Here is a 14439-nt window from a genome sequence, read left to right as displayed (position 1 = left end):
TCGTGTTTTGGTGGGTCTCCAAAATCCTTTCGATGGCCTATGACGTGTAGAAATTGCATAAAGCCCGCGATTTTTAAATATTTTATACTAGGTAATCTAGTATCCTTATGCATGAAGATAATCAATTTGGTAGTTATAGTCGGACTCTATTATGGATTTCTTTTCACAGGGCCCTCTTATCTCTTCCTTCTCCAAGTTGGAGTGAGATACTCCTTCCTTCTTTGGTGAGACACCAAAATTACTATCCATGTTCTTGTTCTATTTGTGGGAAAATCTTTCCTATGCAATGTCAATTTTGTATCAAAGCCAAAAGTTTTTATAAACAATACACTATAAGAGGATGAACACACGCCTCTCTGCCATAAAACCCCCAACTCAAGTCCAAAAGCAATTGATACCATGTGCAACAAAGAAACCAAAAAAAGTCCAGGGATGGCAAAATGGATTGGCGGGTCAATCCGAATACGACCCGGGTGACCCCGCTACCCAATTAGCCTAAACCCGAACATGACACATTTAGATAAATGGTTTGGCATAACGATACGACCCGATACGTTTGAATGAAAAATTGGAAAAATAATGTAATAATACTTAGGCTTTAGTCTAGGGGTTTTTTTTAAAAAAATAAAAATAAATAAAGTTCGGTGGGTTACTCACGAGTAAAGCAGGTTGACCCGCCAAACACGAAAATAAATGGGGTCAAAAATGGGTCGACCCGATTATGACCAATACTCATTTATATCAAACCAAAACTCTATAACTTCGTGTCGTGTTTGTGTTGGATTCGCGGATCGTGTAAAAATTGTCCGCTCTAAGAAAAACCATTCCACCCCTCCATATTGAATTTAAAAAAAAAAAAAAAAAAAAAAAAAAAATTGTAGCGGGAAGAAAACAAAACAAAATGAATGATTGCCTAGTAGACTAACTGATGTGTGGCAGAGAAAAATACAAGGATGAGTAATGACAATTTGTCAGCATTCAAAGAGGACCACCAAAATGGAAAATATGAAGCAACCCATGCTGAAGTTTCCTAGGTAATAAGACAAGGACCATGACTCCGATTAGTGAAGTGGACGGATGATATTTGATCACAGGATTCACGATAAATATGATGATGGAACTCATCAAAGAAAAGTCTGAGTTTTGTTGGAAGGATAAAAAGCATGAAAAAAGATCAGTGGAATCTTTGAGGCCTTAATGAGTTGCAGCATGTGTCATGGAGAATATGGGAGCCTATTGCTCAAATTTCTTTGTTTTACTTGTTCTGTCAATATTGATCACATCAAGGTTCAGTAACGTGATAGAGATTGGCATGAAAAATTTGTTGGGTTATATTATTTTCCAAAATCAAGCCAAGCTGCAGGCTGTGCATATTTTTCAGGTCCTAGAATAAATTATAATTAATTGATACCAGAACTATGGCAGAAGAAAAGTTGAAAATGTAAATAAACAAAGTTAACTAGAGAAAGCCATAATTGCGCATATATATACGGATGACCATCTAGAGAAAAAGGTGGACTCACATTCTCACTTGTGTTTCTGAAAACTCCAATGGCTTTTCTTCAATGGCTGAAGGAAAGCTTCCAACCCATCTTGCTCTTTGCTTCCGTTTTCCTTGTGGTGTTGCTGAGGTTTTTCTTGAAGGAGAAGTCAAGAAAAGGAAAATCCAATCTCCCACCAAGCCCTCCAAAGCTACCAATCATTGGTAACCTTCACCAGCTAGGCAACATGCCTCATCTTTCCCTCCAGTGCCTGGCACAGAAGTTTGGACCAATAATTTTCTTACAACTTGGTGAGATACCAACAGTGGTGATTTCATCTGCTAGACTAGCCAAGGAAGCAATGAAAACCCATGATGTCGCACTGTCAAGCCGCCCGCGAATCTTTTCAGCCATGCACCTCTTTTATGATTGTACCGATGTTGTCTTCGCTCCCTATGGAGCTTATTGGAGAAATATTCGAAAAATATGCATACTTGAACTACTAAGTGCTAAAAGAGTTCAATCATATAGCTTTGTTAGAGAAGAAGAAGTAGCTCGCCTGGTTCGTCGAGTTGCAGAGTCGTATCCTGGCACCACCGATCTTTCCAAGATGCTTGGACTATATGCGAATGATGTCCTTTGCCGGGTTGCATTTGGAAGGGACTTCTCAGGAGGAGGAGAATATGATCGCCATGGCTTCCAGAAGATGCTGGACGAGTATCAAGTATTGCTTGGAGGATTTAGCATCGGAGATTTCTTCCCATCCATGGAATTTATACACACCTTAACAGGCATGAAATCTAGACTTCAGAACACCTTTAGACGCTTCGATCAACTTTTTGACCAGTTGCTGGCTGAACATAGCAATCCCAAGAGGGCAACAGAGGAGCAGAAGGACCTTGTGGATGTTTTACTCGATATACAGAAGAATGGATCTGATGACATGCCTCTCACCATGGATAATATAAAGGCTATCATCTTGGTCAGTGAAGAATTCCACTTTTACTTGCAAATTTCTGATGAATATAAACGCTCAACTTTAAGCATAGAGATTATACTGATTAGTGCCAATGCAGGACATGTTTGCTGCAGGAACCGATACAACGTTCATCACCCTTGACTGGGGAATGACAGAGCTCATTATGAACCCAAAAGTCATGGAAAGAGCACAAGCCGAAGTCCGAAGCATCGTGGGAGAGAGAGGAGTTGTTTTAGAGAGTGATCTGCCTCAGATGCACTACATGAAAGCTGTCATCAAAGAGATATTTCGGCTGCATCCTCCTGCTCCAGTATTAGTCCCTAGAGAATCCATGGAAGATGTGAACATTGATGGCTACAATATTCCAGCCAAGACACGTTTTTTTGTCAATGCCTGGGCAATCGGGAGAGACCCAGAATCTTGGGAAAACCCTGACAGATTTGAGCCAGAAAGATTTATGGGTAGCACTATCGACTTCAAGGGTCAGCATTTCGAGCTTATACCTTTCGGTGCTGGTAGAAGAAGCTGCCCAGCTATCACATTGGGAACAGCAAGTGTGGAGCTGGCTCTTGCTCAACTTCTCCACAGCTTTGATTGGGAGCTTCCCCCTGGTACTACAGCTAAGGATTTGGATCTGACAGAGGTTTTCGGCATCTCAATGCACAGAATTGCTCATCTGCTTGTCATTGCCAAACCACGGTTCCCGTAGACAATGCAAATCATAATCTGAAAAAATTAGTCATCCACCTACCTCTGCGGCTCTGCTTCATCACATGTAATCCAAAAGAGGAGAAACACACTGCACTCTGCCGGAGAGAATGTTGGTATATATGACTGCTTCAGGATTGAATAATTCAAAGCAAGTAGATCAATAGCTATCCCACTAAGTATTCTGGAATAAAAACATCTACTGTTTTAATCCCATATAATAAGTTTTCTATCTCCGAATGAGGTGATAGATGTAATCCTGGAGGAGCAAATTTCTGTGCCTCAGCAAATCAAAAGTTAGCCTTTGTTTGTTCAACACCCCATGGAAGGTCCCCCAACAAATACGTTAGTAAATTTGGGGGTGAACGGAGGGATGTATGTGGGGATAGGCATGTCATTATGATTTTGATGTCAGTATGCTATGCCAATGCCATCAGAAATTTTGTTGGGGCATATCCTCATAAACCCAAATCCCAAAGGTAAAGTTATCCAAAAGAGAAATGCTACAAAAAAACTTTCACTCCATACTTGCAAGTGCATACTCCTTGACTCGGCACTAAAAGTTATTATTGAATCCAAAATTTAATAGTGACTTTTACTGCCACATTAGGTAATACGCAATTCCGAGTGTGTAAGTGAGAGCGTATATAGCATTTCTCTACAAAAAATCAAAAAAAAAAAAAAAAAAACATTCCATTTACATTCGTTTTGGAGGATAATAGGTGTGTGTATATATATATATATATATAGAGAGAGAGAGAGAGAGAGAGAGAGAAATGTGTATGTGTATTAATTTTTCAAAAAACTGGAATCTACTTATGTTGTGAACTTTATCTGCATTGAGCACAGCGTAAATGGTGAAAAAAATTAAAATTAAAATTAAAAAAAAATCTTACTCGGCTCATTTATATTACAATGAAAAGTGTCAACATTTGATTATCCTAATGATATTAAACTCATCATTGATAATCTCTTCACCCTCATCTTCGACTGATGGCACAGAAATAAATGTATGAGTAAACTATGGACTACTGGACAAGAAGTTTCTAAGTTGCCAGCAAAGTAAACTATGTAAACAAGGGTGATTCTTAGGCGATTGAACCTACACAAGATATACATCACAACAACACAGATTTTAACAAAATTAAGAAGTCAATCACTCCTTGAATAGTTCCGCAACACCATGTGGTAGAAAAAAGCTCAAACATAACACACCTCAAAATAATAAAAGGTGTAAGATGGGGTAATTCACCATCAAAAAGCATGTATGCAATTGGCTTCTCAAAGTACTCAGGTAAGAAAAAATTGTGATCGTTGGCAAATCTCATCTTCATATACCGCTCCAGAACAAAACGTTTTCGCAAATATTTGAATCAATACATTCAAGCCCAGCTTCTGAACCTCAGTGAGACCTTATTTCCTGAAGATAATGGCCTAATTGCTGGGCACCAATAAACAAGGCATCAGCAACAAGAAAGACCCCCACCTGTGCCATACACAAACAAACATTATGTCTTTATCAAACTAACAGACTAAAGACTAAAAAGTAGTATGTATGTTACCAATTTGAGAAAGAGTCTAATTACCAGGCGCGCAGAGAACACTAATCGGTAACCCCAACCTTCTCTTGAAGCTGCATCTCTTTGTTGATCCGTAAAACTGAAAATAACATGTCAATAGTTAACTTTATTCACACATTAATATTTATTAATCACTCGGTGGAGAGAATAGTCAGAAACAAGTGTGTTACAATGCTACAGGAAGCAACGCTAAAAATAGAAGTCCAAGCACTTAAACTTGTCTTACAAGCTAGAGATGTACAGGACAGGGAAAGCAGCAGGAGACTTTTCTTTTTTGAATCAGTAAGTTAACACAAGCTTTCCTTCAACCACAACCACACCACCACTCCATAATTTGTACAGACAGATGTGATGCCCACCGGCAACAAGGCTAGCCCTCGGTTTATAATGTCATATCCAATCTACAGACATTTACAGGATAATGCATCCAACAGTAATCTAGAAATCTGTAATTGGTGTTGGCATCACCTGCTGAGATCGTGAGATCGTGACAAGGGCAACTTGCATGTAGACAATAATGTGTAATGATCTATAGCATGCATTTTCATATATTTATTTTGAATAAAAAACAAAAAAGAAAAGTCTCAACTTTTTTTATGATACAATTCTAAAAGAAAATGACAAAAAGGAATAAATACTTACCCAAGAAACTCTGAAACCCCACCAATTCCAGCAAATTTAAGAGGTTGAGGACCTTCTGTGACAAGATCCTGCTCCAACATAACATAAGACAGTATATTCTCCGATTCATATTTGTTTGACAGAAAAGAATTAGAACGAACAGGAAATAAAATTATAATAACAAAGTCCTAAACTTCTCACAACAAATACCTCTTCTTCAGCAGCCTCCAGACCCCCTTGCACCCAGAAAAGGTTTGTGTAGCCAGCATTATACAGTAGCTCACAAGCAGCTAGAGATCTGCCAGTATAATGTTTCCAGAATGATAAGTGTGATAAGATAAAATATACCATTCCCTATGTTACACCAACAACATTTGAGACTGATTTTTCAATATGTCAAGGTTATTTGCATCCCTCGGCATCTTATACCATTCTCTATGTCACACCAACAACATTTGAGGTTGATTTCTCAATATGTCAAGGTGGCTTGCATCCCTCAGCATCTTTTCTATTCAGCACATATAGGATACAAATACAAACTATGATATCTCGGGCAGGCCTCTAAGTGGCACCCTCATGTTTCTCATCCAAGCTGGGACATGTCTCAATTTAGTGATAAATGCTTGGAGCGAGTCCAAGAACATAAATTCCAACCTGAACAAGTGACAGGGGTATGCCATCTAGATCCTGACCAAGGGGCAGCCAATGTCTGGAAAGAGATCACATGGTTTAAAACAGAATTGGCTAAAACCTGCAAAATGGAAGAATATTACTTTATTTGTGTTTACAACTAATTAGAATTTCATGCTCAGTGATGACTCAACCACCTCATGGCTTAAAAGGATCACAACGATCTCTCCAATGCCATAGTCTTCTGAAGAAAATTAAGCATCAACTGGTATGATCTTCATAGATTTTAACAAGAAAATAACTTCCACCACCATTACACAAAGCCTGTTCAGTAAATTGTTTACACTGTTTTGATACCCCTTTAAGTAAAATGGTCCCATCAGTTCCACATAATTATATTTCTGAATGAAAACATAAAATAAGAAACTTGCAATACAAGAGAATTTTTCTTTTAAAGCCTGTGCAAAGAGTTTGGAATCATAACAAAATTGACCATAAAATGAAAGTGTTACATATTCTTGAATGCAATGCTTTTGTCAGCATAACCTCATTCAAACTGCAAAACAGGAACTTCGAAGTGCTTTGTGTTGAAATCACGACTGCAATCAGCCAGTTACACAAAAAGCTTACCTCAACCCCTTCTGGCATGCAACAATAAGGTCTGTATCTTTTGTATAATTCTCCGCAACTTTTGATAAGAACTGGCTGTTGAAGAAAGAAAAAAAAATAAGGCATTCATTCTATAAACAAGTAAATATAAAGAAGTGATTTCTGACATACTTATTGTAAGACAATGTAGGCACACCACTCCACCAACCTCCTACACAAAAATTAGTCAAATTTAACAAAGTAACCGGCACAAAGTCCAAGGAAATTTATCCTAGTCTCTAAGCACCAAAATTAATACTCTCCTGTTTCCAGTGAGACATGATAAAAATATTGTTCAAAGACCATTCATTACACGATCTATTAACTTCAGCGTAAAAAGAAAATATCAATTATGAAAGACAAGATAGCAAAAGTTGTTTCATACCCATCGTGAAATTAGTGATCTTTCTGGGCAGAGCTCCAACATCAAACTTGGTATCAACATCAAAGATAGGAATCCAGGTTGAGCCTTTAACCCACGCCTTCAAAACAGTGGAAAGCTATAATATTCAAGATTCTTGACCATGAAAATAACCATGGAGACACTATGCTATGTAAAAATTTCCAAAAAAAACAAAACAACCAAACGGAAATTTAAAATAAGAATAGAAAATAGTACCCCCCAAAAAAAAATGAGATTCAGTTTAGCAACGAGAATTAGTTAAATGAGTCAATAAGAACTAATCGGTTTACTGCAATAATTAGACATGATGCTCTGAACATATGATATTTACCACTATTGCAAGCAATCACCAAAATCACCCTAATAACCTACCTATAAAACAAGACAACACAAGTTGAGTGATAAAACACATTTACATTGAACTAATAAGAAGTGACCCAAAACCAAGCAAAACTCAAACTTGATTCCCAGGAGATCTGAATTTTAAAAGTAAAAATAATATCCAAAAGAATCAAAACTTGAATTAAAAGATGACCACCTTATTACGTTCAGTAGAGGGGCGAACATCGAGTAGGGTTTTGTTAGATAGCTGAATTGCATACCCAGCTTCCCTTGGTGTAAGAACTTTAACCTTTTCTTCCCTGACCTATAGAAAACAGTCAAAGCATTATATAAAATTCCTAAGCCTCACAACTTGAATTCATGTAGGCAGTTCGATCACAATCATACTGAATAAACTGCAGTTGATACAAAGATGGGTATAATCAAGTTATTAAGGCAAGAGTCAGAAAGTTAGGGCTCCCGGGCAAGACCTGGCCCAGGAAAGGCCCAAGGATCTTTATATATTTCAATTGAGTATCTTGTCCTCCCTCTTTCATCACAGATCTAGAGTGTCCAGATGTTAACTGGAGCACCAAAGAACTGACAAACAATAATCTGAGACATCGTAAGTATCAATGTACTCGTACTATTCACAAATTTAACAACTAATGTATTTACAATACAAGTCCAGTCCAAGCTTTTTATAACTGATTTACAAAAAGAGTATCTAAACAAACACCTAAGCACATACATTATATTTCAGTGCTGGTCCAGATTGGAAAGGCAGTGCCTAGAAATTTCCTAGGGGATTGTTTGATAATGTTGGCACATATCACCTTTTATGTTCACTTGTCAATATATATAGTCTTTTATGTTCATTCTACCAGCCAATACATGCTAAAGTCAACACATTTTGGAGAGCCAGCATTTAGAAATGGAAAAAAAAAAAAATACTTTGAGCCGTTATCAAATAGCTTCCTGCATTTTCTATTTTATCAGATACTTCACTGTGTTTTGTCCCACTATCAAATATATCCTTCTCATCATATTCTATTCATTTTTCTAATAGAATATTTGTGAAGTTCCAATAATACTCCAGGAAAAAAAATCAAAGAACAAAGTAAAAAATAAAAATAAAAAGGGGGACGGAGGGGTGGGTCTCCCCTGACATTTCAGGGATGTTAATGGAATCAGATTTTATAGAGATAATCCAAGCTTCCCCATTTTCTTTCACATAATATTCTTCCTGTCCATTGGAATCTTCTAAAAGAATATTATATAGACAGTAGAACCAGCATTCAGTTGATGGGGATTTCAATTATAAGCAGACCCATTAAATTCAATTTTAGGCAGGTCAGTGCTAGTTATTAAAACCATAATTCACTCGAAGCAAGATATTGCAATCCTTCACAGCCAAAGTGCAACAGAGATTAGATTCAGCTAGAAAAACATCAATTATTCGTTTCCTTACTAACCCATCTACTCCTTGCCCAAAAGAAAGATAAAAATGTTGTTATTTTGGGTACAAAATACCAGAGCTTCCCATCTCTTCCTGGCAGCAGCCATATCTCTCATTTGCTTCAATTCATAATCTTCACTGTCAGCTAGCATTCGAGTGGTACTGCAATGCTGAATAAGGCACAAAGATAACCCAGATTAGAAACAACGAGCTATAAGTCAATCACAGAAGCTCCATTGGTTTCTGTGCAAAGTTAGGAAAAGAAAGCCAAATATTGTACCAAAACAAGGAGCTATAAGACAATCACAGAAGCACACGGTTAAGTTGATAACTGCTTCTCAAAGAAACCAAAAAAAAAAAAAAAACGAAAGGAAAAGAATTAATAAGACAGAAAAATTAGCTTTCTTTTCCCTTTTCCTTTCCTTCATCTTTTTAGCAACCAAACATTGACAGAAACAAAACACCCACAAAAAATAAGTGAAGCCCATTAATCAGAAATACGAAAAGTTGGAATATTTGCATACCAAAAGGTGGGTTCTGCACGAGGGTCTGAGTTTCGGAGAAGATAGGTCTGAAGAACTGTAATAAAAGGGTCCGAGTTTCAGAGAAGATAGCTCTGAAGAACTGCAATGCTGTGCTCTTTTAGAAGTTTTGAAGACACTTTGTACTTGAAAATTAGAGCATGAAATGGTAAGAGAATTGAGAGAGGGAAGTCCCAGAGCTTCCATTGCAAGACCTTGCTGGGTGACACTGTGAATCGCGAAGTCTAGTAAGATTTGGAATTGCTTATCCGTTACAAATCTGAATATGCGTATCCCGGATAGCGTTCTTCTCGGGATAGGATTATGCCACATTTTATTCTGAAAAATTTTATATACTATAATATTGCGAAATTCATTGAAAATGTATAATTAGTTAATTACTCTATTTTTTGAATTTTTCTTTTAATAAGATTCATAAGACTAGCTTACACGATCGAGTTTTTTTTATTATAATTTAGTTTTAAAAACGTTTTTGCAAAAATGTCTTAAAAATGAATAGCAAACAATATAAATGATAATTAAAAAAAAAAAATAGTTACAGAGAAATTCACTAAATTCAAATAATTGTTATTTTTTATATATAATGGCGGTTGATTGGATCGACTTAAACCAACATTAACCAACAAAAAATAGCTATAAAATACTACTTGTCACGTATTTATTCACTTTTAAACCATTTTATAAATTAAATTTTGATTCTTTAATTATATTTTTCTATTAACTTAAGCTTTAAAAAAAAAAAAAATTGTGATTTAACATGGTATCTCAAATGTCTTGAGTGCAAACATTCCATCGGTCATTTAGCCAATTTCAATTAAGTATTCCACGTATTAAGCATCACCTATAAAAAATGAGTTTAAACTCACTAGCTCGTAAGAGTGAGTGCTAAAATAGTATTGAGTATATGATTTTAGTACAAGTATAAAATTAACCATTTTAATAGGAAAAATGGGTCCCCAAAACAAGTTTTGGGCCGTTGTTCATTTTGAATGGAAAAATTGATTTTTTGTTTCATTGCTGCTTTCACTATATAACTTAGAGTTAGAGAGGTTTTTAAGAAGTAATTCAATTAGTTAAAGATTACGCCTCATAAATCTCTTCTCCTCTCTCTTTGTGTGGACATGTCAAGGGGGGTTTGTTAAATGGATCAGATGCTGTTAAAAAATAGAGGGCTCAGATTTAATTTGGCCTCTTTTAATTAAGCGTAGTCGTTTCTTTCAGAAAAGAATACGTTTCTTTTAGATTTTTTTTTTTTTTTTTGAGGAGGAAGGGAGCTACAAGTCTGTTCCTTCCCAGTTAAAATGGATCTTCTCCATGGCTGTGGCTCCAACTTGAGTGGACGAAGCTCAAGAAAGTAAGATGCAAAGCTTGCAAAGAGTATGTGGCTTCAATTCCTCTGAGCCAAAAAGGCAAAGCATATTATTTCTTAACTCCCAGAGCCGCTGCTTCCCTCAATGACTTCATCAAGCAACCCAAAACAACTTGGAATTTTATGCTCAATATTTGCGTTGGCATGTTTTCTTGCGACAGTGATTCTCAGGAATAGGCGGTGAAAACCATCGGCTATTGAGGAGGAAGGACCCAAACACTCTTTTCCTCCACTCTGCTAGTCTCCTCCCACTAGCCTTCACCTACGAAGAGCTCGAGTCCTCCAACAACCGATTTGACCCATGCGCAAAATTGGCGATGGTGGGTTCGGGAAAGTGTCCTTGGGTTTGCTCTACGACGGCCGAATTGTCGCCATCAAATACCTCCACAACCACCACCGACATGTCCACCACGCCGCCGCCGGCTGAGCCTTCTCCACTAAGTCCTTTTGCAACGAAATCTTGATCCTGTCCTCCATTGATCACTCAAATTTCGTGAAGCTCCACAGCTATTCCAGTGATCTGAGAGGGCTTATTCTGGTTTACGATGATGGTCGTGGTGGTTTGAAGGGGTTGAAAACCAGATCCTTTTTTTTTTTTTTTTTTTTTTCTCTAATCTTAGCTTGAAAGGAAATGAAAGGAAAATGCTGACAAAACAAGTACATGACACGAAACGCAAAAACCCATTGCACAATTAACTTAGGACAAAGTTTTCCTTCAAACTAGGTTGGAGGAAATTCCTCCAACCTAGTCTCTAAAATTGACATGTGTCTTCAAACATGTGCTTCTCACATGTTTTTTTTAATACCCTAATTTCCACAAACTCTCCACCGTTAGTTTATGTCTCTCACGTTCTCTCTCTCTCTCTCTCTCATGTTCTTCTCTCCTTCCCCTCCTGCACGAGACCAAGTTGTCTTTCCAACCCAAAAAATCTCTCCATGGAGAGTTTCAAAGCAACAGAAGAGCACGACACTCCTTCATCAACACTCGCGTCGTCGAAGCCTCAATGTCTTCATTGCCCTCGCGTCCTCGAAGCCTCAACGTCTTCATTTGCCGACTTTTCAGATTTGACCAATCTGAAGGAGCAATTGACGTCAACCCATCTCTCAGATATAGTTTCTGTGATCAATTTTTGAGATTCTGTGACTAGATCTAGATGGAGATTCGCCACTATGATAAGCAAGAAGAATCATGGTTGCAGGGAAAGTGTGGGGATGATTTTATACCGTTGTTGTTTGTATTGAGAGAAATTTACCTGAAGAGGATTTGAGAGTTCTTTTTTTTCTTTTTCTTTTTTTTAACAAAAAAGTGTTGTATGAACGTGTTTGTTGAAATGCATGAATGGCAATTGAAGTTTAAGAATTTTTTTTTGCACATCAATTGCTTGCTAAAATGCATAGTAGAGTTATTATTATCAATTGTTTGCTGAAATTTAGAACCTGCCCTCTTTTTGGAGAGAGAGAACATGAGAGAGAGAAACTAACGGTGGAGTTAACTATGGTTTGTGAAAATTAGGGTATTAAAAAAAACATGTGAGATGCACATGTTTGAAGACACATGTCAATTTTAGAGACTAGGTTTGAGGAATTTCCTCCAACCTAGTTTGGAGGAAAACTTTGTCCATTAACTTATACATAAATATGACCCGTTTAGATAAACGGGTTAGCGGATCTGACATAATTATAACACAAAAAATAGTTAGAAAACTCAACACGACCCGTTCAACCCGTTTAAAATAATCGAGTCATATTGGGTAGACACGACCTGACCTGTGTTCTTAGCAGGTAACATGACCCAACCCATGAATGTTTACCCGACCCGTGAGAAAATGAGAAAATGTAAAATGTAGCTATTTTGATGCGGTGGTGGAAGAAAGAGATAGGAAAAGAAGAGAAAGTAATCAGGGAGCATGGAGGAGGAGAGCAGAGAGAGCAAGAATACAACACGGCTGGCAATAATGGAGCTAGCCAACATGATAAGCGTGCCCATGTCTCTCAACGCCATTGTCCACCTCAATGTCTCGGACACCATCTAGCTAGGAAGGCAGTTCCAACACCTCATTCTCCGCCGCCCAGATCCTCGCTCATGTCCTCCCCTCCGGCAATCTTGAGAACCTCCAGCGCATCCTCTGCATGCTCACTAGCTACGGCGTATTCTAGAAGCAGCTAACCCACTCTGAGAGAAAGTACTCGCTCACCGAGATTGGCAAAACGCTCGTCACCAACGCCGATGGCCTGTGTGCAGTGTGCATGTGTCGGCTAAATGGCTGATGCGGGCTGGGTTAGGGTTAGTTTAGTTTAGGGTTTTTTGACAATTTTTTTTTTTTTTTTTTAATTATAATCCACCCACCAGACCCGAAACTTAACCGGGTCTTAAACGGGTGACTCGATTAATTAATATCCGAATCCGATAAGGCCAAACACAATGCCTATTAATTTGTCGTGTTTGCATCGGGTTCGCAGTTCGTGTCGAAATTGCCAACCCTAAAGGGAATCCCCTTCCTCAAACGGCGTAAGAAAAAAAGAAAACCATAAGAAATGCTAGCTTTAAAAAAGAAAACAACTACGTTTAATTAAAAGGGACTCGATTAAATCTGAGCCCTCTATTTTTTAACAACATATATGCTGTAATTTTTAATTACAACACTAGCACTGAAGTCGGATCTTGTTAAACATCACTCCACTCCCAAATACTATTAATCTATTTTTTCAAAAAATCAGCATCAAAATATTCTTATTTTTTATATCACATCATTCACTTTTTACTATTATTTAAAATATATATATATATATATTACTACAAAACAAAAATTTTTCACTTTTCAATACCACTTTTTTTCACTTTTTTATACTAATTATTATAGTCATTTTTTTTCTCACCAAACATAAACGGTGTTTGAGGATGTTTATATTGTCTAGCAAACAACTCCTTAATCTTTTGCTTGATGGCCCAAACCAAGGCAAATATGCTACGAGTTATTGTTTGGTAAAATATAAATTAAAATATTACATTTATCATTTTTTATCTGTTTAAACTTTTAGAATAAGTAACAATTTAACATAATATCGGAGTTAGAAATCTTTAATTTAACCTGACTCCATCATTCACATAATGAAATTTGAAAGAATATGATGCTCTCACCAATCGGTAACTTGAAAATTAGCTGAAAAGGATACCTAGAGGAAGACAAGAAAGAAAACAAAACAAAAGCCAAATAATTACAGAAAGAAAGCACTATTATATGAGGAGGGAAAGAACTTAAGGGTGTGTTTGGCAAATGAGTGGATCAAACCTAAAGATCCAAAAAATTTCTCTCAAAATCAATACAAACATTGTTACTTTTAGAATCACATCAAACACTTTTTATTATTATTCAAATAAAAAAATCACTACAATATAAATTTTTTCACTTTTTTATACAAAACATTCTTACTTTTTTTTTCTTACATCAATTAAATCTGCTACAGTTTTAGTCTACTTCATTTTTCAAACCCTTTGCCAAACACACCCTTAAACTCCATTCCAAGCTTTTCCTTAAATTGTCGGTTGTTCGTCATGTATTGTACTGGTGTCGGTTTGGCAACTTGCTATTTGGAGGGTGTTTGGCAAACCCCTTTGCACTGTTCACCAACTCACGGCACTGTACGCTTTAAGTGGGTGCTGAAGACAGTCTGAAGAAAAGACTGCTGCATGCTGACAG

At 37.0% G+C, this 14439-nt stretch overlaps 2 protein-coding genes across 4 annotated transcripts; one reads left to right on the top strand and one right to left on the bottom strand.

Annotated features, from left to right (window-relative positions):
- Window positions 1-1402: 1402 nt before the first annotated feature.
- LOC132174921 (cytochrome P450 71AP13) lies at window positions 1403-3484 on the top strand. The gene is made up of 2 exons (XM_059586674.2): window positions 1403-2463; window positions 2558-3484. The coding sequence occupies exons 1-2, from the start codon at window positions 1552-1554 to the stop codon at window positions 3167-3169; spliced, it is 1524 nt and encodes a 507-aa protein (XP_059442657.1). The 5' UTR covers window positions 1403-1551; the 3' UTR covers window positions 3170-3484.
- A 798-nt stretch (window positions 3485-4282) lies between these two features.
- On the bottom strand, window positions 4283-9670 carry LOC132176439 (Rhodanese/Cell cycle control phosphatase superfamily protein). Of its 3 annotated transcripts, none has more exons than XM_059588640.2 (10): window positions 9355-9670; window positions 8905-9000; window positions 7589-7696; window positions 7033-7147; window positions 6780-6819; window positions 6630-6704; window positions 5580-5667; window positions 5391-5458; window positions 4755-4827; window positions 4283-4654 (listed from the first exon to the last, which is right to left on the bottom strand). In XM_059588640.2, exons 1-10 carry the CDS (start codon window positions 9556-9558, stop codon window positions 4571-4573), a joined length of 951 nt encoding a protein of 316 aa, XP_059444623.1. In that variant the 5' UTR covers window positions 9559-9670; the 3' UTR covers window positions 4283-4570. The 3 variants fall into 3 exon arrangements, with proteins under 3 accessions (XP_059444623.1, XP_059444624.1, XP_088371161.1); XM_059588641.2 differs by having other exon boundaries at window positions 7033-7129; XM_088515035.1 differs by having other exon boundaries at window positions 4563-4654; window positions 5391-5491; window positions 5581-5667.
- Between the last annotated feature and the right edge of the window lie 4769 nt (window positions 9671-14439).

This window comes from Corylus avellana, chromosome 3 (genome assembly GCF_965113065.1).
Source record: "Corylus avellana chromosome 3, dhCorAvel1.hap1.2, whole genome shotgun sequence".
NCBI classification, from domain to species: domain Eukaryota; kingdom Viridiplantae; phylum Streptophyta; class Magnoliopsida; order Fagales; family Betulaceae; genus Corylus; species Corylus avellana.
This window is presented reverse-complemented; position numbering and strand designations above follow the sequence as displayed.